Consider the following 20,289-nt stretch of genomic DNA (forward strand, 5'->3'; position numbering starts at 1 on the left):
AGCTGTTGCCTCCCGCGGCCACGGAGTCCGGACCGTGGTCTCGGATCTTGTAGTCGTAGATCACGTCTTGCGGCTCTCTGATTCCCATCGCGTAGCGCACTTCATTCATAATGTACAAGCTACCGCAGATCAGCACCACATCCTCCGGCTTGCTTTCGTCCAGAACACGCTGCAGGTTCTTCGGAATCGAATCCGCGATTCCGTCCTTCCCTACCTCTCATCATCTCCCGCCGTTCTCACCCTCGCTCCATTCGCGGCCCATCGCTTCATTCGCTCTCCGCAGAGCGTCGCGCAGCCGCTCCGCCTTCATCGCTCGCGGATGGCTGCTGTTTATCAGCCGCATCTTTTCCGCGGGAATATGCCCCAAAATGTTGCGCAAACAATCCTCCACGTTTTTATCCGCGCAGAACCCGCAGATCATCTGCATCGTACCCTTCACCAACCCCCTACGCGCAGCGTTCGATTTCCGTATACCTTCGCCATCGTCGCCCACATCGCGTCAAATCCGGGCTGGTTGTGACAAACGTCCAAAACGACGCGAATCGACTCACCGCGCGAGTTCCGAAGATCGAATTCCTCGAAACGGCAGATTGGGCGGGTGGTCGTCGCCGACTCGATGATATCCGCGGGGATTTGGAACTTTCCGCGGGAGGTTTCGTTGAGCGTTTTGAGCGCCTGGCGAGCGATCGCCGTGTTGATGACGTCATACGTTTGATGCTGGTAGTCTTCTACGACGACGGGGACATAGAGAGAGTGATGGCTTCCAGCGATGGAGTAGATCTAGACATGACAGCCTTGCAGAGCGAAAACTTGCTGGTGCGGGCAGTTCGGCCCCACAACCACGGGAACGCCATCCTTGATGATGCCCGCTTTCTCTCGAGCAATGTCGGTAATGGTGTTTCCCAGAATTCCTTGATGATCGAGTCCAATCGACGTAATGACGCTCAGCTCGGGAGTGATGATGTTGGTAGAGTCCAGACGACCACCCAGCCCCACTTCCACCACAGCCACGTCCACTTGCTTTTCTTTGAAATAGTCGAACGCCATCCCGGTCACACTCTCGAAAAAAGTAAGAGAGGTCGGAAGGGAAGGCTCGATCTGGTTGATGCGGTCCAGATACTTCACAACATCATCCTCCGAAATCATTTCCCCATTGATAGTGATTCTCTCGCGGAAGCTGGAGATGTGGGGAGAAACATACATGCCTGTCTTGTACCCGGATGCTTGCAACGCCTTCGCGATCTTGTGGACAACTGATCCCTTGCCATTGGTTCCCGTAACATGGATTGTGGTAATCTGTCCAGCGGGATTGCCCAATTTCTGGTTGAAGACGATCATATTCTCCAGTCCCATCTTCACTTTGAAGTTTAGGTTCTTTGAATACAGAACCTTCAGCAATTCTACTCTCACACTCCAAAGCCGTCGTTACCGATATATTTGGAACTCATTTCGATAGTATGGCAAACTGCCGACTTTGCAGTTCGAGTCGATGCGTATAAGTAGCAAACAAACGACTTTCCCGAATGAAACGCCCATTTTGGTACAACAAACACGCCATTATGCAAATGGAGAGCTAAAGAGGAGAACGCACTCTCCCTTCGAATTCGGCTTGATCGGCAGACTTCCTGGCTGCGGCGTTTCAATCAAGTATTGGGGATCAATGTCGGGGAAGTCGGGAGCGGCGGAGAACAAAGAAGGCGGTTCGAGCAATTTCAACATCTGCTGCTGGTTGCCTCCCATCTTATCGAAGATGAACAGCAGCGAGCCCTCTTCCTTTTCCCGCCGTTTTCTCTGGAATTCCCGCCATCGCGTCACTTCGTCTTCGTCTTCGTCTTCGTCTTTGACCTTGACCTTGTCGTTGATCTCGTCGTTGACTTTGATTTTGTTGTTGTCGTTGTCTTCGTTTCCCGCCTCTTTTTCTTTTTCTTTTTCCATCTTCGCTTCCCCTTCGCTCGCCTCCATTCCCGCGGGATCCGGCAAAAGCCGCTGCTTGACCGTCTGCCGCTCATTTTTTCCCGCCAAACCCACCTTTTTGCGCACTTCCTCCCTCTTCCCGCGGCAAATCGGACATTCCTCGGTTTCCCCGGTTTCTCCATTTCCCCGGTTTCCCCGTTCTAAACAGCGGGCGTGGAACGAGTGTCCGCAAGCAAACACCGAAATAGCCTCGTTTTCTGGCAAAAAATCCGCGCCGCACAGCGCGCAGCTGGCGAAACGCCCGACCAAGGGGCGTTTCATCGCCTCGACCTTCTGATGGAGACTTTCGTTGTAATCCCCGCGGTAAATGCGAACGAAATTGGAGTAGGACTCGATGTCCATTTGGAGGGAAAGAATGACCTTGTTAATAATGTTACTCACATCCCGAATTGTGTTCCCGCTGTTCTGGTTCAGCACGCACGACAGCAAAACGGCCAGCGGGATGCGCGCCTGCAGCCGGTCGAACAATTCCTGCAGCAGATTCCCCGCGGTTTTCTCGAGCAACTCCAGTCCCGCGACTATTTTCCGGTTCGCGTTCAGCTCGACCTTGACGTTCAGCGCGCGCCGGATCGCGGAGATCCCCGCGGTGCTGTCGAGGACGAGCGTTTCCCAGGCGGATTTGAGGAACGAGGCCTGGATGGCGTCGAAACTCAGCGGCTGCGCGGCCCGCTCGAAGATCGCCGAGAAAACCGCGGTGATCTCCATCTCCGCCTTCAAGGACAGAAAAGGCCGCTATTTCTGGAGTCGGCGTGGCAGAAATACCTCCAAATCTTTCACGTTGAAGAGGTTCCGTAACTCCCCTTGCAGTCGCTCCGTTACCGCGATGAAACTCCCGGTCACCTCCACGATGGCGCCCTCCGAGTCTCCCTCCAAGTGCTGCAGCAGCGCGCGGCAGAGCCGTTCCACGACGTCGTCGCTGGGTTCCGCGGGGATCGGATCGTTCATCGCGGCAAGCAAAAAAGTGGCGATTTTGGGCGATCTGGGAGGGAGACAATCATCAAAACCCGAACAATTCGTTGGACTTGATGAAGCGAAGCAGAAGCCGCCGGTTTTCCCGCACTACCAGCCCGCCAAAGCGAAGAAGCATGTCGTCGCGCAGCGATTCCCGGCTTTTCTGCAGCAGCGCGTGCAGAACCGCGGGTTTGAGCAGAACCGCGGGGAGCTCGGAGGGAATGCAGAACTAGCGGTGAAACACTGTTCCAAAACGAAACGGTTTTGAGGTACAAAAACACGGCTTTTTCGTCATTTCCAAAAATCGGGAGTATTTTTGCATGGTCGCCTCCCTCCAATAAAAGCTCGTAAACCGCGAACACCGCGCTCCGCAAATAAATCAGCGGGCGGAAATACGGTTCCACGCACTCCGCCAGCGATCGCAGATTCCCGCGGATATCCTGCTGGGCCTCCGAGAGCGTCTAGAACTCACGCCCCCGCGAGGAAAAAAACCGCGGCAAGGTACTGCTCGATGCGGCGGGCGACGGCCGGCGCGTCCCGCGGGGATTGGCGGATCTGGGAGAAGAAAAGGCGGAAGACTTGGTCGTGCAGCCCGCACCGATGAAACGCCTCGACGGTTTCGTCGACGCAGCCGACTTCTAATAGAAGGGCCGCGATGTGCCCCGCAGAACCGCGGTTCATGGGGAGATTGGCGAGAATCCCGCGGAACTGGTCGCGACGCAGCAACGCCGTGTGCTGGGTCAAAAATTCCACGATAGTTTCCCCAGTTTCCACGGTTACCCCTTCCACGCGCTGTTCGCGCAGCACGCTGGCGATCACGTGGAACATCGCCAATTGTGTCTCGGCGTCGCCAATCCCGCGGGAATTCGCTCCCAGCAGTCCCGCCACCGCGGTTGCCGCCATCGCTTCGTACAGTCGCCGGTACGTTTCCGCCTCCACCGCCGCGCGCGTCGCCGCTTCCTCCTCGCTTTCCTCCTCCCCCGCGGGAGATCCTCCCTCCCCGCGGGACTCAGACGACTCTCCCGCGGGGATGGCGGCTCCCGCGGGGAGGACGGGCTTGACGGAGAGGGCGTAGAAGAGCAGGCCGAGGAAGAAGGCGGGATGGCGCGCGAGGAGCCGGTCGAAGGGATTCCCGCGGGGCGTGTCGGCGACGAGCCAGGCGAGGCAGTCGGCCTGGCTGGTGATGCGGCCGAGGGAGTTGAGCGGGGCGTTGCCGAGATTGAAGCCCAGCAAGGCCAGGTGCAGCAGGAACAGATAGAACGACTCCAGTCCCGCGGGGGAGCCGCGCACGCCCAAGACGTCCGGGTAGAACTGGTGGAGGGGGCGGGGCGTTTCGTTCAGCGCGGCGAAGGTGGCTTGGAGGGGGCGCACGAAATCCGCACGGGAATTGATGCTGAGCGCGGCGCCGGCGAGGAGAAAACCGCGGGAGAAGAGGGTCTGCATGACGGCGTCGAGGTCGGAGGCGAACTGGAGTTTCACGAGGCGTTGCTCGATGGCGAAGCAGGTGGCGGGAGTCTGGGTTTCCTCGATGAATTGGAGAAACGCGGCAAGCGAAGAAGGCGGGATTTGCGACAAGCGACCGCACGCGATGTAGTCCAGAAGAACCGCGAAAAACAGACGCGTCGACAGCTCCTCCGCTTCGGCACCATTGGTTCCACTATTGGTTCCACTGTTTCCACTATTGGTTCCACTATTGGTTCCACTATTGGTTCCACTATTGGAGAAATCGGAAGTTTTTTCATTTTCCTCCTTTCCACTATTTGTTCCATCGGTTCCATCGGTTCCATTGGTTCCATTGGTTCCATTGGTTCCACCGTTTCCACTTTTCTCGGTAGGATCGGATTCCCGCGATTCCACGTGGAGTAACGTCAGCACGGAGGTGAACAGCAAATCGGAGCGATTAATCGCGGTGAGCACGTCGAACACGCAGCCCATGCGCAGTCCCGCGGGGAGCGTGTGTTCGCCGTCGAGGAGACGCAGGGCCACGGCGGAGATCCGGTTCACGGCGGAATAATAGCGAATTCTCACCTCGCCGTCCTCGGTGGTTTCCAATTGGTCGGCCAATGTGCGCACCAATTGCGTCCCGACGCGCAGCGCGTTCAGCGAATCCCCGCTCTACATGGGAGTTTCTCCGTTTCCCCACGTCGAGATAGCGGAGAACGCGCTGGTCGGGACTCTCCGCGCGCACCACGACGATCCGATCGCCGCACAGCAAAAACAGCGCGTTCCCCGCGACACAGCTGCTGTTCCCGAAGATCTTGTGGTTCTGGCAGATCCCCGCGGGGGTCGGCTCGCCGCGCAGCGCGGCCTGGAGGCGGGAATTGATGTTTCCGTAGATGAAGCGAAGCTTGGCGGCAGGTTTGACTTCGCGGACGATTTGATTGATGGCGAAGTCGAGCGCGGCAATCCGACCGTCCGCCAGCGCCAAATACGCCAGCGAAGCTCCCGCCAACGCGCACGCGTTGACGATCCCCGCGATTCGGAACGTCGCCGTGGGGGTGATGGAATACGTCACCTGATTGGACGAATCTAATTGTGTCTACCGGTTCAGCGAAACGCCCGGAAGTACCGAAATCGACCAGATTTCGATGAGGTCGGTGTCGCACCGCATAAATTGGAAGGAGTTTCGCTCGCCGCGGCGCCACGCCGTGCTGAGACTGCTCTGCACATAGTTCGTTTTCGATTCGAAGTTCGGCGAGGCGCTACTCACCTCCACCTTCCCGCGGGGAAGCGTGAACAGCACGCGCGTTTCGCCCTGGTCGGCGAGTAAAATCAGCGTGGCTTCGCGGTGCGTGATTGCCACCAAATCTGCCGCCAGCGTTTCTTCGCGGCCGTCGTTCCCGCCCTCGCCGTTCCCCGCGGAATTGGTGCGTCTCAGCGCGCAGCGGCGCACGGAGAAGGGCAGCACGGAGAGGTCGACGACCTGCCCGAACTGCGCGGCCTGAAACACGCGCACGGAGTTCACCGCGGCGGAGAAAAGCTTCCGCGTGAAGGAAGTGACGTTCACGTTGCCGTCGTAATCCGCGGACAAAACCGCCTCGTTGCTCAGCACGCGCACGAACACCACCGCCGTGGCGTGCACTGACGCGAACGACTTGAGCAGCGTGCGCCGCTCGACGCTCAGCACGTCGATAGCGCCGCTGGAATACCCGATCGCGCACACGGCGCCCGACGCGTCCGCGCCGAGCGAGAGAACGCTGCCGATGTCCGCGCAGTTCTCGGGGCTCCCGTGCACGAACGGGGCGCTCGAGGGCGAGGAATCGGAGGGAGACACCGGCGTGGAGAAGAAGGGAGACGGGGAATCGGGGGTCCGATTGGGGAAAAAGAGAACCTGCGATTTGCTCATGCCCACGATCACCGAGGTCGGCGTCACGAGGAGGGCGTTCGGGAGGCCTGTGCCGCTCGTTTTGTAGGTCTTGGCGTTCTCGTGGAGGAAGGAGTCGCTGGAGCTCTCGTTGGAGACGAGCATGCTGACGATGTCCGCGTCGATGATCGATCGGGGCTGCGTGGTGGACGTACTCGATATAACCTCTAGGGTGGTGGTGATCTCGGTGTCTGGGGCCGCCTGTGCGCCCTGATGGGCATGCATGTACTGAAGGGCGCCATCGAGCGTCCATTTAGGGTGATCTGTGACTTGTGTGGCAGAGGGAGCGAATAGATCGAAATAGGCCGAGAAACGGGAGATGATTTGATCGTTCAGACTTGGCACCGGCGGATTGTACGCTTCGAATGGACGATCTCCGATCTTCATGATCGGGTACTCCGCCTCATCGAAGGTGAACTCCTCGATCGACCCTTCCGGACCCTTGACGTCCTTATCCACCAGCAAGTCCAGCAGATAATTTACTTCCTTGTAATCGTCGAATTTCAACTGGATTGTCTTGGTTCTGGACGCGACACTCTCCTTTGCGTGGAGATCACTGTATGCTTTGTTCAAATCGTCTTCAAAGGTGGAAGATGCCTGGACTGCGTAGGTTGAGGCTCTCCGTGTGCGCAATTGACGCAAGCTCTTTTTGTACTCTTCCGGATATAAATATCTACATGCTCAACACCCCAATATTCCAAATACTCATATTCCACTTCATCCTCTTCAAGGACATCCATGATATCGATTCCGGACATGTCCAACGGGACATCGTAGTCCCTATCCGGTTCATTCATGATATTCAATACTTCCTCTGTGATACAACTCATGATTCAAGAGAAAATCTTGTACAAAGACACATTCAAAATAGTCCCGATTTTTGGAAACAAACAAGTCAATTGTCTATTCTTCTTCAGAGAATAACGATGATAGTAAGCGTAAGAATAAATAATAATAGTAATAAACGAATGGATGAGCGAGCAAACGAACGAACGCACGCACAAAACTCAAGCCAGGATCGTCTCATCACGCAAGTACTCTCCCACATCGGACTGATGCAGAATGCAAATACTCTACTCCTCACACCTCGCGCGAATGCTCACAGCAGCATCGAGATCGCGAATCACGTCCGTCGTCTGCGCGGTGATTCCGAATCCAAGCGGCACGTTGTTCATGTTGAAAACCACCACACCGGCGTATTGGGGACAACCCTCCGAAATACGCGCCAGACCTACACCCATCATGCCACAAACGCAGTAGAAACCTCCTTTCGTAATGTGGTTGCCGTACAGGAACGACATCTCGGCACTTGGCTTCACCCACACTTTGTACTAGGGGGTACAATTTTTGAATTCAGCATACCTGGGCATACTGTGCTAGAAAATCGAGGGCGGTGATATGAAGGCGGAACTTGTGATTCTTATTGAACCGGCCAAACTTCGTTCCGATGCTCATTAAGTTATCTCGAGACACATTTACAGCGACTCGGAGCAATTTCTCACTACGAATCGCACGAGAAAAGAAAAAGGGAACCTGATATAGTAAACACGGTCTTTATGGAGACGAAAGCAATGGGGATCATCCTGCTGGTTCACAAGTTGCTCCACATTCGAGCCGATGCTACAGGTCAAAAAGTCCACAATGCAGCTTACTATTTTGTCAATTTCGCATACAAGACCTTAGTTTCTTCTTGAGTAAGAGGACGCATGTTTCCCAAGTTCCGAAATGGCAAAGAATGAAAATTGTTTGCTACTTCGTATCCAACAAACATCTGGGAGAAAGCAATTAACTAAAAATATCGTCGTTTTCGTCCACATAAATAATCTCGTCATCCTCGGTTAAAACAGAATGAATCGTTGAAAAACTCACATTCTTGCTCCTTGGGGAAATGCAGTACGGCGACAAAATAGGCGTCAAGCTTGATTCCTCAATAAATCGGTGCGCTGGAATGGGAGAGAGGGAACGGCGCCGAACAGGCGAGATGCAAACATCCTGCTTGTCCTCGATATCGTCAATCACATTGCTGACTTGTGTGTGCTCCATTTCTTGCTCCTTTTTGGCACTGGGAACACAATCCAAACTATCAGTGCTGGCAGTACTATCGACACTCTCATTACTATCAACACTATCAGCGCTATCAGCGCTGTCAGTACTTTCCGTAACATCATCACTGTCCTCACTTTCCTCGATATATTCGATTTCGTAGATATACTCGACTTCTTCCTCACTATCCGTTTCAGAAACCTCTTCAATGATCTCCTCAGCTACGTCCTCCTCATCTTCTACGCCTTAAAACCATTTTCGAGAACCACTTTTTGTATAGCTCTTCATGAATAACAAACGAGCGTTCCGGTTTTGTTCTGTGTTGATTCCACTCTTCTTCTCTCGAAAGCCCAAAAGAACTTTGTCGAACAAACAAAAACATACCCCTCAACTTTTTCTTAATCCTCATCCTCCTTAAAACCAATATCTCCATACTGGAACACTCCGATCCGATCCTCCTTCGCGTCCTGCATATAATCCTTCATACTCTGCAGAATCTTCGGATACGCCGCAAATCGCTTTTCCGCTCCCTTCTCCAAGCGTCCCCATCCCTCACTCAGCATCATTTCGTTCATGCTGACGTCCTCATCTCCCTCTCGATACAGGAAGCACACCAGCCGATTCTTCGCATCGCGAAGCACAACCCGCGCTTTGTACGTTTCGCAGTCCGCCAAGTCGCGCAGACACGCTCTGCTTTCCTCGGCCCACTCTCCGCTCTGCGGCACATCCACTCCCGCCAACACGCATTCCCGCGCCAATCCAGGAATTCCCGCGATGGTCGCGTCCAGCTCCCGCAGCGCCGACAGCGAGGCTTCCCCGCGGTCGCCGGTGTCGATGGCGAACATGCGCAGCACGGTGCGTCCGGGGTTCCGCGGATCTTTCGCGATTTCCTCCACGCGCCTTGGCCTCAGCCCGCCCCTCCTCGATTACCCGCGGTTCCACGTCTTCCCTCGCAGCCACGCGTACACCGCGCCGTTCCGCGCCTGCAGCACCGGCCGGTCATTCTGCCGGTCAATCTTCTCTCCTTCCCGCCATCCTACCGGCACCGGCAGTCCCGCCAAAACTCCCGCCACGCGCTGCAGCGCGGCCCGGTCCGCCGCCGCGTTGACGAAGAACACGTTTCCCGCGGGAATCGCGGTCACCGCGCAGTCCATCTCCCCCGCGACGGCCTGCTCCCCCGCGGGTTTGGGCTCCCGCCAGTTGGCCCAGCATCCCTTGCGCTGGCTGCGCGCGGCTTCCTCGGCGTCGAGGAGCGCGTCGGCGTCGAGGCAGAAGGGCAGCGCCTTGTCGTTCACGAAAACCGCGCCCTCGCGAAGCAGCCACAGCGCCAGCGAGCCGCCCTCCCGCGGGAGATACACGTTCCCCACGTAGTTTCCCGCCTTGTCCACGCTCAGGACCTCCATTTCCACCGGCCGCTGCGTCGAAACGCCCCGAAACGCCCTACCTGCAGAAAGTGGAAACGCGTGAGCAGCAGCGATTCGTCGCCGAAAACCGCGGGTTCGCCTTTCCCGCTATTCTGCGGCGCGCGCACGCCCTGCAGCGAGAGCGACAGCTGGCAGTTTTCCGCGGGAATGACCATCAAAAAGTGCGCGGCGGAGAAGACGAAGTCGATGTACCCCTACGTCAGAGATCCCCGCGGGACTCACCGAGAGGCGTTTCTTCTGCTTCAGGAAATGGAGGGAAGTAACGGCCAGCGTGCGGTCGGCGCTGTAATCAACGCGGCGTCCCGCCTTCGGCGGTTTCCCCATATGGATTCCCCGTTTCTCCGATTTGGCGCGATCTTCCGCGAGCAGAAGCGCGTCGTAATTCTCGGCGCGCGGATCGTCGGTTTTGTGCCGCACCACGCTCGCCAGCCCGCGCCGCGTCATTTCTTCGCCCAGATCCACCGGCTTCGCTCCCTCCAAAACCACCGAGCAGTGCGCGTACGTCGTTCCCTCCACCACGCGCTCGTACGCCACCGTCACGTGCACCGACTTCCCCGCGCACAGCCAGATCAGCGCCTCCTTCGCCTCCACCGCCCACGGCTCGTCCGCCACGTTTTTCTTCGCGTTGCCTAACCGCGGGGATCGCACCGAAGCCAGATTCACGCGCCGCTGCGAACTCAGATACCGCGGGGATTTGTCGTCCAGCAGAATGATCAGCGAGTCCCCGGACAGCACTTGGAATACTGTTCCGTGGATCGCGTCGTACTTCGACGTCGCGGGCTTCTACGCGTCAGAACCGCGGGAAACACACACCCAATCCTTCCAAATGCGAAGCCGCTCTTTTTTGGCGGCAAGCTCGGCGGCACGGTACTCGGCAATTCCCGCGGGGAGGAAGTTTCCGGACCAATCCTGCAGCTTGGCGAGTCCCGCCTTCAGCAGCTCGATAGCGATGTTTCCCCGCGGGTGATCGATGCGGCCGAAGAAGTTCTGCGCGGTGAGTGGATCGGGCGATTAGAAAACGTTGAATTTGTCCATTCCGTCGATGAAAATCACAACGCTGCGATTCAGCAAGCGAAGCTCCGAAAATTGCCGCGATTCCTGCGATAGCGGCTCGTACGTTGCTGATACAGTAATCATTCTCTCCATGAAAGGTACCGGCGCCTTCGGCGGAATAGGTGATGCGCGGACTTTGCACGCCAGCGAGATGGAGCATGATCATGTCGTGCGTGTCGGGGAGGTAGAGACGGAACGTGCTGCCGTCGCGGACTTGTTCCACGATTCCAACCAACGGAAGGCCCTTGTTTGCTTTGAAGAACGACTCGGGATCGGACATTGTCCAGTTTACGCTGCGCAGCACGCGCTTGTCGCCCCAGATGCCGCGGTGAGCGCTGCGAGCATCGGATTGCAGACGGAGCAGCGATTCGTACAATTCCTTTTGACCTTTATCGTCGCGCTCCGATCGCACGGTTACCATTCCGTGCTCTACCACGTCGCGCAGAACGTCCTTCCCCTTGAATTCCAGAGAGGCGAACGAACGACTGATCGCATCCACTTTGTAGAGCACCTTGAATTTGACAACTTGACCGATAAGCATCTTCCGAAGATATTCGCGCGATTCCCAGCCGTAAGGCTCCTCCGCTCCCTTTTCATTAAAGGCAACACGGGGAGCCTGGCAAAAAGCCAAAGAGAGTTGCATTTCCGGAGCCAGGCCACGCTACACTATCAGATCCCTCCCAAAAGAACACACCGTTGAATTGCCAACGAGCACAACCGTATCTCCTGATAAAACAGACTTCACCGTACCAAATCCTATCGGTTCACACGGTATCCATGTCGCTTACCTTGCATTGTAACAATATAAATAAATAAAACCTGTCAAGGAAAAAAGTCCAGAAAATGGGAATCATTATTCCTAATACCATTCGAACAATCGAAAAAACTTGGATTCAGCAAGTATTAAGGAGAGCTAGTATTTTTGTAAACCTACATGCGGGTGTGATGGGATTTGAAGCAGTAGGAATCAATACCTTCGCGTATCTATTGTTCAATCACCCACTCCCTCAGTCAATCAATCCTCTATCTCCGTATTCAACAAACAATAACAAAGAAAAAGCCATGCAGACAAAGACTTAACAATTGCACTTCTCCGTGGTAGCAGGCTTCACAGCGTCCAAATCGACCACATCCGGAACGTACTCTTCCTCTCCCTCCTTCTGTGCAATCGCCTGTCTCAGCACATCGAAAATGGCGGCTTCGATGTTGATGTTCTCCTTCGCACTCGTCTCAAAATAATGCATCGTCTATTCGAATCAGCCGTTGATTCCCATTCCTTCCTACCGTCACACGGCGAGAACGAGCCCATTCCTCGACCTCCTCCTTTGTGACCATGCGTTCGCTCTCCGGAACGTCCACCTTGTTTCCAACAATCACGAAGGGGAAGTTCAGAGGATCCGCCGGAGCGGCAGTCACCAAGAACTCATCCTGCCACTTCTCCAGGTTCTTAAATGTCTGCAATTCAAAATTTAGAAAACTTCCTTACCTTCGCGTTCGTTAAATCGAACGCTAAAATACAAGCATCCGTACCACGATAGAAAGACGAGCCAAGACTCTGGTAGCGTTCCTGACCAGCCGTATCCCAGATCTAGTGCCTAAGAGTACAACTTTGCTACGTACCTGGACCGAGTAAGGAGTATTATCGATCATGACGTCACGAGGGAAGAAGTCCGCTCCAATCGTCGATTTATACTTATCAGAGAACTTGTTGAACACAAACTGCTGAATGATGCAGGTCTTACCGACACTATGCTTATTAGTGTTTTCCTTAAAAAAATACCTGCTATCTCCGAGAATAATAAGCTTAAGAGATGATCTACGTTTACTAGCGGACATTCCTACAAATCGATGAAAAACTAGATGAATCTGAGCTTCCTCTCAATAATGACCCAAAACCGCGGTTTTCTTAATTTTGAATCAAAAAGTGTTGTATCGCAAAACAACGCAAACGAACATTTCTACAGAAGGGATGACAAGTCCTCCTCGAGGACAGGCGCCGCCAGCTGCTCTTCACTCTCTTCCTTCCCCTTCTTCACTTTTCTACATGTTCCTCTCTCCGCATCGCCATACTTCTCCTTTCTCTTCTTCTTCTTATCAAACTTCGCCTGCGTCGTGATTTCGTCGCGCTTGACGCCATGCTTCGCAATCTTCTTCAGTTCGCGTTTGCTACCGCTCATCTCCTCCTTCTCTCCCTCTACTTCGTCTTTTTCAGCTGCAACATCCACTGCGGCACCTCAAACCCGCTAATATTCATGACATTCGCGATCGATCGCAGCATCGGCTTGTCTTCCTCCGTAAAAAAAGTAATCGCCTTTCCCTTGCGTCCTGCTCGTCCCGTCCGTCCGATCCGATGGATATAATCCACTCCACTCTGCATGACATCATCGCCTCGCTCCCACCTGCGGAAAATCGTAATTAACCACGGTATTCAGCCCCAAAAAGTCCAGTCCGCGGCCCAATAGATCCGTCGCGATCAGCACCCACGTTTCTCCGGTTCGGAACCGATTGATTGCCGCGGTTCTGGCGAGATTTGACAGATCCGAGTGGATCACATCCACGTTTACCCCTTTTTCTCAGCCCCGCGGGGATCCTACGGTCATAGGCGAGCTCCGTGTAGAGCTGCCGCGCGCGGTCTTTGCTCTGGACGAAGACGAGCATCGGCGGTTCGAATCCCTGGGAGAAAAACCGCGGGGAAGGCCTACTTCGCGGAGGAGATTGCGGATGGCGATGAGTTTTCCCTCCTCGTTGCCTAGAATGAAGCCCTCCCCGCGGGACAACCACAGTAGACGAGGGACTGCTCGACGTCGGAGGTGGTAGTGTTTTTGTGTCCCACGATGACGCGGATTGGGTCGCGAAGCACGGTCCGCGCGATCGCTTCCACGCCCTGCGGCAGCGTCGCGCTGAATAAAAGACGCTGCAGACGCGGGTTCGAACACGCGGCCATGATCTCGTCGATCTGTGTGGGAGGGTGGAAACGTGGAAACCTGTTCGATGAAGCCGTCCTCGAAGAGCTTGTCGCCCTCGTCGAGAACGAGGATTTCGGCCTGGGAGAGATCGATGATGGAGGCGGAAATGGCGCTGATGAGACGCAGAGGCGTGCTGATGAGACAGTCGATCGACTGCTTGCCTTCCTGGAAAATGGGCCACGTGGACTAGGGAGAGTGTGAGTGAATGAATTCAAGAATTAAAGGGAGGTGCAGAGGAGGGTTTTACAACTGTAAGAGAGAGAATGAGAGACAAGGAAGCAATGGAGAATTCAATTGATCGATCGATTGATTGGTCAAAACCCGATCAAAAATGATTCAACCAATTGATTCGATTGATCGATTCATTCATTCATTCATTCAATTGCTTCCATTGACTCATTTCATTCATTCAAAACCCGATCAGAACTCATTCATTCATTCATTCAAAACCCGATCACAATTCATTCATTCATTCATTCATTCCATTCCTTACCTTGGACAGAACCTTCGATTTGATTCCGCTTCGTTCTCCCAATCGCAGCAAATGCCTGTGCACCTGCGCCGCCAACTCCAGCGTCGGCGTCAAAATCACCGCGCGGATGTGCTACGATGCACCTCCGTTTCCACCATTCACCTCCGTGCCGTGCGCGTTTCGACGCTGAAGGATCGGGAGCAGATACGCCGCCGTTTTAACGGAACCTGTCGGGACAATGCCCAAAAATTCGCGGGTCTGGATGATTATGGGAATCGACTGCATCTGAATCGGGGTCGGCTCTTTATATTCTATTAAAAAATCAGTGGGATGATATGAGTAACATACCAGAATTCTCGATGTTCTGAAGAATCGTTTCTTTCAGCTTGGACTGGTCACTTCGGAATGGCATGTTCTCAAAGGTATATATAGGCGCGGGAATGTCACCCCCTGATACAGATATGCGCATGGATTGACGGAATTTGTTCACTCCACTTTCTCTACGACTTTTGAGACCAGTGAAGAATATACGCGGAATAGGTGGATTGACTTGCTGAACTAGTGCTCTTCACACTCGAATTGTCTAAAGATGGCCTTCTCTCTAGGAATGAGCCAATTCTCACCCAACCAAGAACCTACCCAGTCGATCATGCTTCCAAACGTTGAGCATATTCTTCGACTGACTAACCAATGATCCACCCCTAAACTTGGATACTCGCTATCATTACGCTTTAACACGTCATCCGAGGTAGGGATATCAATGGTGGATTTGTGAATTGTTGTCTGCACTTTCTGGTGCTCTATCCAATCACTCCAGAAGTCGACACCCACTATTCCCCTTAGCTGAGGGATCTTTGTTTTTCTGATTCGTTTCCTTGAAGTGCAATCCGTACCCTAGTAAAAAGAACGAAGCTTGACTCATTTAAGAAAATGTATAACAAACATGCAACAACCTCTTAGAATACACCTTCACGGATCTCCCTCATCGTCTTTTGCTCGAATTCCTTCAAAATGATAGGGAATTGAAGCAAGTTCTCCGGCTTCTTCATCTCATAAAACGCATCAAAACTCGTAAAAACCCGAGAAAACAACTCCTGATAGAAGTACAGCGCTCTTTCTTCCAGACTCATCTTCGTTCCCTCCACATCCACAGAATAAAACTCGCGATCGACCAAGCGTTTCTCCATCCACTGCAGAATAATTCTACAACGCATTCATTCGACGCTGCATACGATGATAATTGGATTCCCGTGATTGCCATCGGATATCCGCCCCGCGTTACGTCATTCTGTCTAATCATGACCAACTCTTCTAGAATCGCACCGAAGGCAATTCAGGGCGTCGCTTGCATGGTGTCGAGCGTAATAAACCAAATTGCTGAGACTTAACACGCCCAATCCACGGAAATCTGTGGCTGGATCCCGCCCTTGAAAGCCGATTTCGCTCCATTGATCCGAGTCACGCGCTTTCAATGGCTATGAAATAAAACGCAGAGTTTATAAAAAGAGATACAATATTCGGACGCAATAAAGACCACAAATCCATTAAAAGAGCTTCATGATCAGGATTCTGTCGATCGTATCTACTCATGATAAGAAAAAAACAATAATCAATTGTCAAGTGAGTACTTTTCATTCTTTAATGTATCCGTGATTTTAAGAGCCACGTTGGTTCCCATTAACTGGTGAAAACATTTATCCACGTTATTCTTGAATCTAATCGTTAGTTCTCAACAACCAAATCCACGATTCGTTAAAATAAGAAGCATCGCGATTCACTTCCGCTTCCAACATAAATGACTTTGTAGTATCATTAATATTGAAAATTTCGTGTTGACGAAGTGTCTTGCGGGTCTAAAGAACAAAGCGTTTTCATTCATTACCCCTGCAAATCGATCTTCGTGCATAATGCAATCTAGTATCTTGTCTGTCATCTTCGGAGTATGCTCTCCAGCACACAGAATACGAACCGCTAAGGTCTTGCCTACAACTCAAATACAGCGCGAATCCAAACCTGTGACCCAAGAGAGCAATGGATTAATCACATAAAGCCAGCAACCATTCCAAATAGCCGAGAAACACGAGATAATCCAATTCACCGATTGAATTATATTGTCACTCCAAGAGTATCCCTCCGGTATGTAAGCAGACATAAGAAAGAAGAACAGCAATGAGAACTTTGCGTTTGCCAGAATACTCGAATAACCGTACTCTCGATACAATTCTCTGTTTAAGAAAATCCTTAGTCCTCTGCAAATCTTGATAGCAATATGAGCGAAGAGGATTCCTATCTGTACTAAGTTCTCCAATGTACTTATTTGCTAGAGTGAACTTTCACATCACCGCAAAGCTTGGCTTTGGAGAAAGCATTAAGATCTGTGGCAATATACCGGCTCTTGGAAATAACGCAAATAAAAATAGTTTGGAATTGGTAACAACTCCCGAAAAGTGCGGTTGCGAGAGTTTTTCTCATGTCCAGATACCCTCTCTGGTACAACGTGGAACCGGTAAAGGTTCCAAAAGGCAAGGTGCTTCATTTCAACGTCCTGATCTATTGCGGCACGAAAATGATCGTAAATCTTTCACCAACGAGCGTTAGAATTAGAGACAAGAATCCAAGACCCAACATGCGATCAAGGTGGACAGTAATCGGATCTTACTCGTTTTCCTGTTCTAGAAAGCATAGACATCGTTCACACCCTCGATGAGCCGAGCATTCAGCAAGTCCCCAGCATCGCTCTCAGTTCGTTGAGTTGGAGCTCATCCACCACATCACTGCGCCGAAATCAAAATTCATCTTACGTACGCACTCTCTATTCAACCCCGCTATTTTTCAGCGCTCTATCAGCGACATCTTCCCCACGACCAATGTCAAGCACTCCCTGCTCCTCGTGTCCCAATTCCTCCCCATCAACCTCACCCGCCGCTCCGACGGCCATTGGCGCGCCGAATTCGACGAGCTTCGCTTGTTGGCCGGCATCACCTGGAAGTCGTACTACCAAACCTTCAACAGGTACGATTCCTTGATCGGGTTTTTACCATCGCAGCCAGGCCCGGTACGTGGGGTGCATCCCGCTGGATATCGAGATCCCGCCGTCGGACCGGCAGGAGGTCGAGGAAGTTCTCCGCGAACTGAACTGTTTCCCCGTGTTTCTCGACGAGTCCGTGCTGCGCCAGCATTACCACGGTTTTTGCAAGAAGATCTTGTGGCCGGTGCTGCACAGCAGCGTGAACATGTGGGATTCCCGCGGGGAATTGAGCGTAGGTTCAGCAAGGACAACATCTTCGCGGATCGGCCGCTGATGGACGAGTTGTTCAACGCGTACTCGCAGGTGAACGACGCGATCGCGCGCGTCGTGATGCAGATGTACAGTTGTTCGGCTCGGATCAAGGATAGTCATAAAGAGGACGAGATCATCTGGATCCAGGGCTATCAATTGATGCTCGTGCCGTCTTCCTTGTCGCGGAAACTCAAAACGCCCACGCGGATCGGCATTTTCTTCCACACGCCGTTCCCCTCCTCGGACATGTTCCGGATTCTGCCGTGTAGCCGTCGGTTATTCTCTCTTTTATCCTGCAGGGCGCGAGAGCTTTCTGCACAGTCTCCTCGCGGTGAACCACATCGGTTTCCACCTTTTCGAGTATCTTCGGCACTTCGCGAACACGGTGCGTCGCATGTTCGGCGTGCAGCTCCGCAACGGCGAGCACGGCCACAGCTACTTCGACTACAACGGCCGCAAGATTCTCGCCTCCTGCGCGTTTATGGGCATCGAATCCAAGGTGGTCTACGAGTCCATGGAGACCGAATCCTACCGCGCCGAGCGCGCCAAACTCCTCGAGCTCATCGGCTCGCGCCGCGCCGTGGTCTCCATCGCCTACCTCGAGCGGCTCAAAGGCTTCCTCCTGCAGCTGCAGGCGCTGCAAGCGCTGCTCCTGCAGTTCCCCGCCTACCGGGAGAGCGTCGTGTTCCTCCTCGTGGGTCTGGACGCGCAGGGCTGCAGCGACTTCGAGCAGTCGCGCGAGGAGGTCCAGGCCATGGTGACCAAGCTCAACGCCATGGTGGATTCCCCGCGGCCCGTCGTGGTCTACCGCGAGGCGCAGTTCCTCACCGCGGCGGAGCGCGCGGCGTTCTGGTCGGTGGGGTCTATCCTGGCCTGCACGCCGATCCGCGAGGGCATGAACGCGTTCCCGCTGGAGTACACGGCCGCGCACGCGCACGACCCCGCGCTGGGGCCCGGACTCATCATCCTCTCCGAGTTCACCGCGCCCGCGCGCGTGCTGAGCGGCGCGCTGTACGTGAACCCGTGGTCCGTCGTGGACGTGGTGGCCACCTACCGCAAGGCGCTGGAGATGGGGCCGGACGAGCGGCAAGGCCGCTTCGAGAAGATCTCCCACTTCGTGCTGAAGAACCCCACGAGCACGTGGATCGACAAGATGCTCCGCGACATGTCCAGCATCCCCGTGAGCAAGGAATGCAGCGAGGTCTCCCTCGGCCTCGGCTACTTCCGCCGCGTCATCGAGCTCCGCCCCAACTTCCAGCAGCTGCAGCCCAACTCCGTCGGCGACCTCTGGCTCTCCGCGCGGAAAAAGGCGCTCTTTCTGGACTACGGCGGCACGCTGGTGGACCAGGACAACTACAAAGGCAGCGAGCGGCTGAACGCCATGCAGGGCCAGGGCTCCTTCCGCTCGCCCTCGCCGACCATCCTGCACGCGCTGCAGACGCTCTGCGCGAGCCCTGACACCTGGGTGTTCGTGGTGAGCGGACGGTCGCGCGCCGAGATGGAGCAGTCGCTGCGCGCCGTGACGCACCTCGGACTCGCCAGCGAGGAGGGCTACTTCTACCGCTTCCCCGACAAGTACGGACGGTGGAAACGTGGAACCTAGAACGTGCTGGACGCGGCTGACGGAGAACCGCGAGGAGAAGTGGCGCGATGTGGCGCAGGCGCTGATGGAGCGGTTCTGCACGACGACGAACGGGACGTTCGTGGAGCTGAAAGAGAGCGCGGTGCTGTGGCAGTTCAAGGACGCGGATCCGGTAGATCCCCGCGGGGAGAGTGAGGGGTAGGACTTCGGGCAGATGCAGGCGATGGAGCTGGAGGACGACCTGAAATCGACGCTGGAGGCGTTCGACGTGGAGGTGCTGAAGGGAAGGGACTACGTGCAGGTGCGGTCGAACGCGGTGAATAAAGGCGTGCTCGTGACGCAGGTGCTCGAGACGCTGCGCAGAAACTATAACGCGGAGGTCGATCTGGTGATCTGTCTCGGCGATGACACCACCGATGAGGCAATGTGGAAACGGGGAAACCGGGTGAGGCGTAGGTTTGAGGCCGCGACGCAGTATGTCGAGGACAAGGAGGCGGGCGTGAAGAGAGAGGCGGTAGGCGAGGAGAGCGAGTGGGACGTAGGTGACCTGCACGGTGGGAAGGAAGCCGTCGAAGGCGCAGTACTATGTGAATGATGTGTCCAAGGTATCCGATATTTTGAGCAACATTAAGAATATCGTGGGTGGTGGGCATGCTATGCGATGTAGATCGATCGGACGAACCAAACGCGCGAGGCGGAAGAACTGATGACGGATGAGGGAAGATGGGATAACGACATGGGCGGAGATCCGAGAGGAAACTCGGACGGAGCTGTTTTCATTTAATCTAATATATATTGTATGTTAACTGTTTGTTAGAAAATCGGTTCGTCAGAAGGCCACTCGTCTCGTTTTGATAGAGCCTCAAATGAATAAAGTGGTTCACTACTGTATGCTGTTGATAGTTGCGCTTTTCGTGTTTTCCTCCCAGGCTACAATTTCAACGATTTCATTGTACTTTTCTTTCATTCGTAGGGTGTAAATCGTAGGTATTTAAAGCGGGAAGCGACCAAAACCCCATTGGTAGCCGTTTTGACTGCTCGCTGTTACATGTAGTTTTTAATTCCTTGGACCGAGGAGGCAGTCGTAAGAGAGGATTCCTTACTAGGGCTTGGCGGCACTCTATTTGCGTATAAGTGGAAATCGGTGAACCCGGTAAAGGAGGAACTCAAGACAGATATC

The 20,289-nt window shown here is 54.1% G+C and overlaps 9 protein-coding genes; 1 reads left to right on the forward strand and 8 right to left on the reverse strand.

The window, feature by feature from the left end:
• Positions 1-220: 220 nt before the first annotated feature.
• GSBLH_T00000261001 (uncharacterized protein) lies at positions 221-427 on the reverse strand (the record flags this gene model as incomplete). Its single annotated transcript, XM_013038444.1, has 1 exon — positions 221-427. The coding sequence occupies one exon, from the start codon at positions 425-427 to the stop codon at positions 221-223; it is 207 nt and encodes a 68-aa protein (XP_012893898.1).
• An 8-nt stretch (positions 428-435) lies between these two features.
• Positions 436-1,480, reverse strand: GSBLH_T00000262001 (uncharacterized protein; the record flags this gene model as incomplete). XM_013038445.1 has 3 exons in its annotated part: positions 1,430-1,480; positions 811-1,400; positions 436-780 (listed from the first exon to the last, which is right to left on the reverse strand). Exons 2-3 carry the CDS (start codon positions 1,336-1,338, stop codon positions 436-438), a joined length of 873 nt encoding a protein of 290 aa, XP_012893899.1. The 5' UTR covers positions 1,339-1,400; positions 1,430-1,480.
• A 77-nt stretch (positions 1,481-1,557) lies between these two features.
• Positions 1,558-2,679, reverse strand: GSBLH_T00000263001 (uncharacterized protein; the record flags this gene model as incomplete). The annotated part of the gene is made up of 2 exons (XM_013038446.1): positions 1,558-1,998; positions 2,029-2,679. 2 exons carry the CDS (start codon positions 2,677-2,679, stop codon positions 1,558-1,560), a joined length of 1,092 nt encoding a protein of 363 aa, XP_012893900.1.
• Positions 2,680-7,186: 4,507 nt separating this feature from the next.
• GSBLH_T00000264001 (uncharacterized protein) lies at positions 7,187-7,997 on the reverse strand (the record flags this gene model as incomplete). XM_013038447.1 has 6 exons in its annotated part: positions 7,187-7,362; positions 7,393-7,520; positions 7,554-7,620; positions 7,652-7,790; positions 7,823-7,909; positions 7,942-7,997. 6 exons carry the CDS (start codon positions 7,995-7,997, stop codon positions 7,297-7,299), a joined length of 543 nt encoding a protein of 180 aa, XP_012893901.1. The 3' UTR covers positions 7,187-7,296.
• A 714-nt stretch (positions 7,998-8,711) lies between these two features.
• Positions 8,712-9,177, reverse strand: GSBLH_T00000265001 (uncharacterized protein; the record flags this gene model as incomplete). XM_013038448.1 has 1 exon in its annotated part: positions 8,712-9,177. One exon carries the CDS (start codon positions 9,175-9,177, stop codon positions 8,731-8,733), a length of 447 nt encoding a protein of 148 aa, XP_012893902.1. The 3' UTR covers positions 8,712-8,730.
• Positions 9,178-11,885: 2,708 nt separating this feature from the next.
• Positions 11,886-12,645, reverse strand: GSBLH_T00000266001 (uncharacterized protein; the record flags this gene model as incomplete). The annotated part of the gene is made up of 5 exons (XM_013038449.1): positions 11,886-12,056; positions 12,094-12,264; positions 12,296-12,397; positions 12,430-12,556; positions 12,590-12,645. The coding sequence occupies 5 exons, from the start codon at positions 12,643-12,645 to the stop codon at positions 11,886-11,888; spliced, it is 627 nt and encodes a 208-aa protein (XP_012893903.1).
• Positions 12,646-12,755: 110 nt separating this feature from the next.
• GSBLH_T00000267001 (uncharacterized protein) lies at positions 12,756-15,169 on the reverse strand (the record flags this gene model as incomplete). XM_013038450.1 has 15 exons in its annotated part: positions 12,756-12,849; positions 12,880-12,975; positions 13,008-13,180; positions 13,209-13,375; positions 13,404-13,482; positions 13,512-13,558; positions 13,588-13,765; positions 13,794-13,961; positions 14,269-14,379; positions 14,410-14,558; positions 14,596-14,747; positions 14,779-14,848; positions 14,887-14,930; positions 14,963-15,047; positions 15,079-15,169. 15 exons carry the CDS (start codon positions 15,167-15,169, stop codon positions 12,768-12,770), a joined length of 1,692 nt encoding a protein of 563 aa, XP_012893904.1. The 3' UTR covers positions 12,756-12,767.
• Positions 15,170-15,203: 34 nt separating this feature from the next.
• On the reverse strand, positions 15,204-16,399 carry GSBLH_T00000268001 (uncharacterized protein; the record flags this gene model as incomplete). The annotated part of the gene is made up of 8 exons (XM_013038451.1): positions 15,204-15,428; positions 15,458-15,539; positions 15,571-15,722; positions 15,760-15,829; positions 15,876-15,962; positions 15,994-16,100; positions 16,130-16,230; positions 16,261-16,399. 8 exons carry the CDS (start codon positions 16,397-16,399, stop codon positions 15,204-15,206), a joined length of 963 nt encoding a protein of 320 aa, XP_012893905.1.
• A 979-nt stretch (positions 16,400-17,378) lies between these two features.
• On the forward strand, positions 17,379-19,912 carry GSBLH_T00000269001 (uncharacterized protein). XM_013038452.1 has 7 exons: positions 17,379-17,482; positions 17,512-17,613; positions 17,644-17,792; positions 17,827-19,102; positions 19,131-19,281; positions 19,312-19,747; positions 19,777-19,912. The coding sequence occupies exons 2-6, from the start codon at positions 17,549-17,551 to the stop codon at positions 19,702-19,704; spliced, it is 2,034 nt and encodes a 677-aa protein (XP_012893906.1). The 5' UTR covers positions 17,379-17,482; positions 17,512-17,548; the 3' UTR covers positions 19,705-19,747; positions 19,777-19,912.
• Positions 19,913-20,289: the final 377 nt, after the last annotated feature.

Source organism: Blastocystis hominis (genome assembly GCF_000151665.1).
Source record: "Blastocystis hominis, Singapore isolate B (sub-type 7) whole genome shotgun sequence assembly, scaffold_0".
Classification (NCBI taxonomy): Eukaryota; class Bigyra; order Opalinata; family Blastocystidae; genus Blastocystis; species Blastocystis hominis.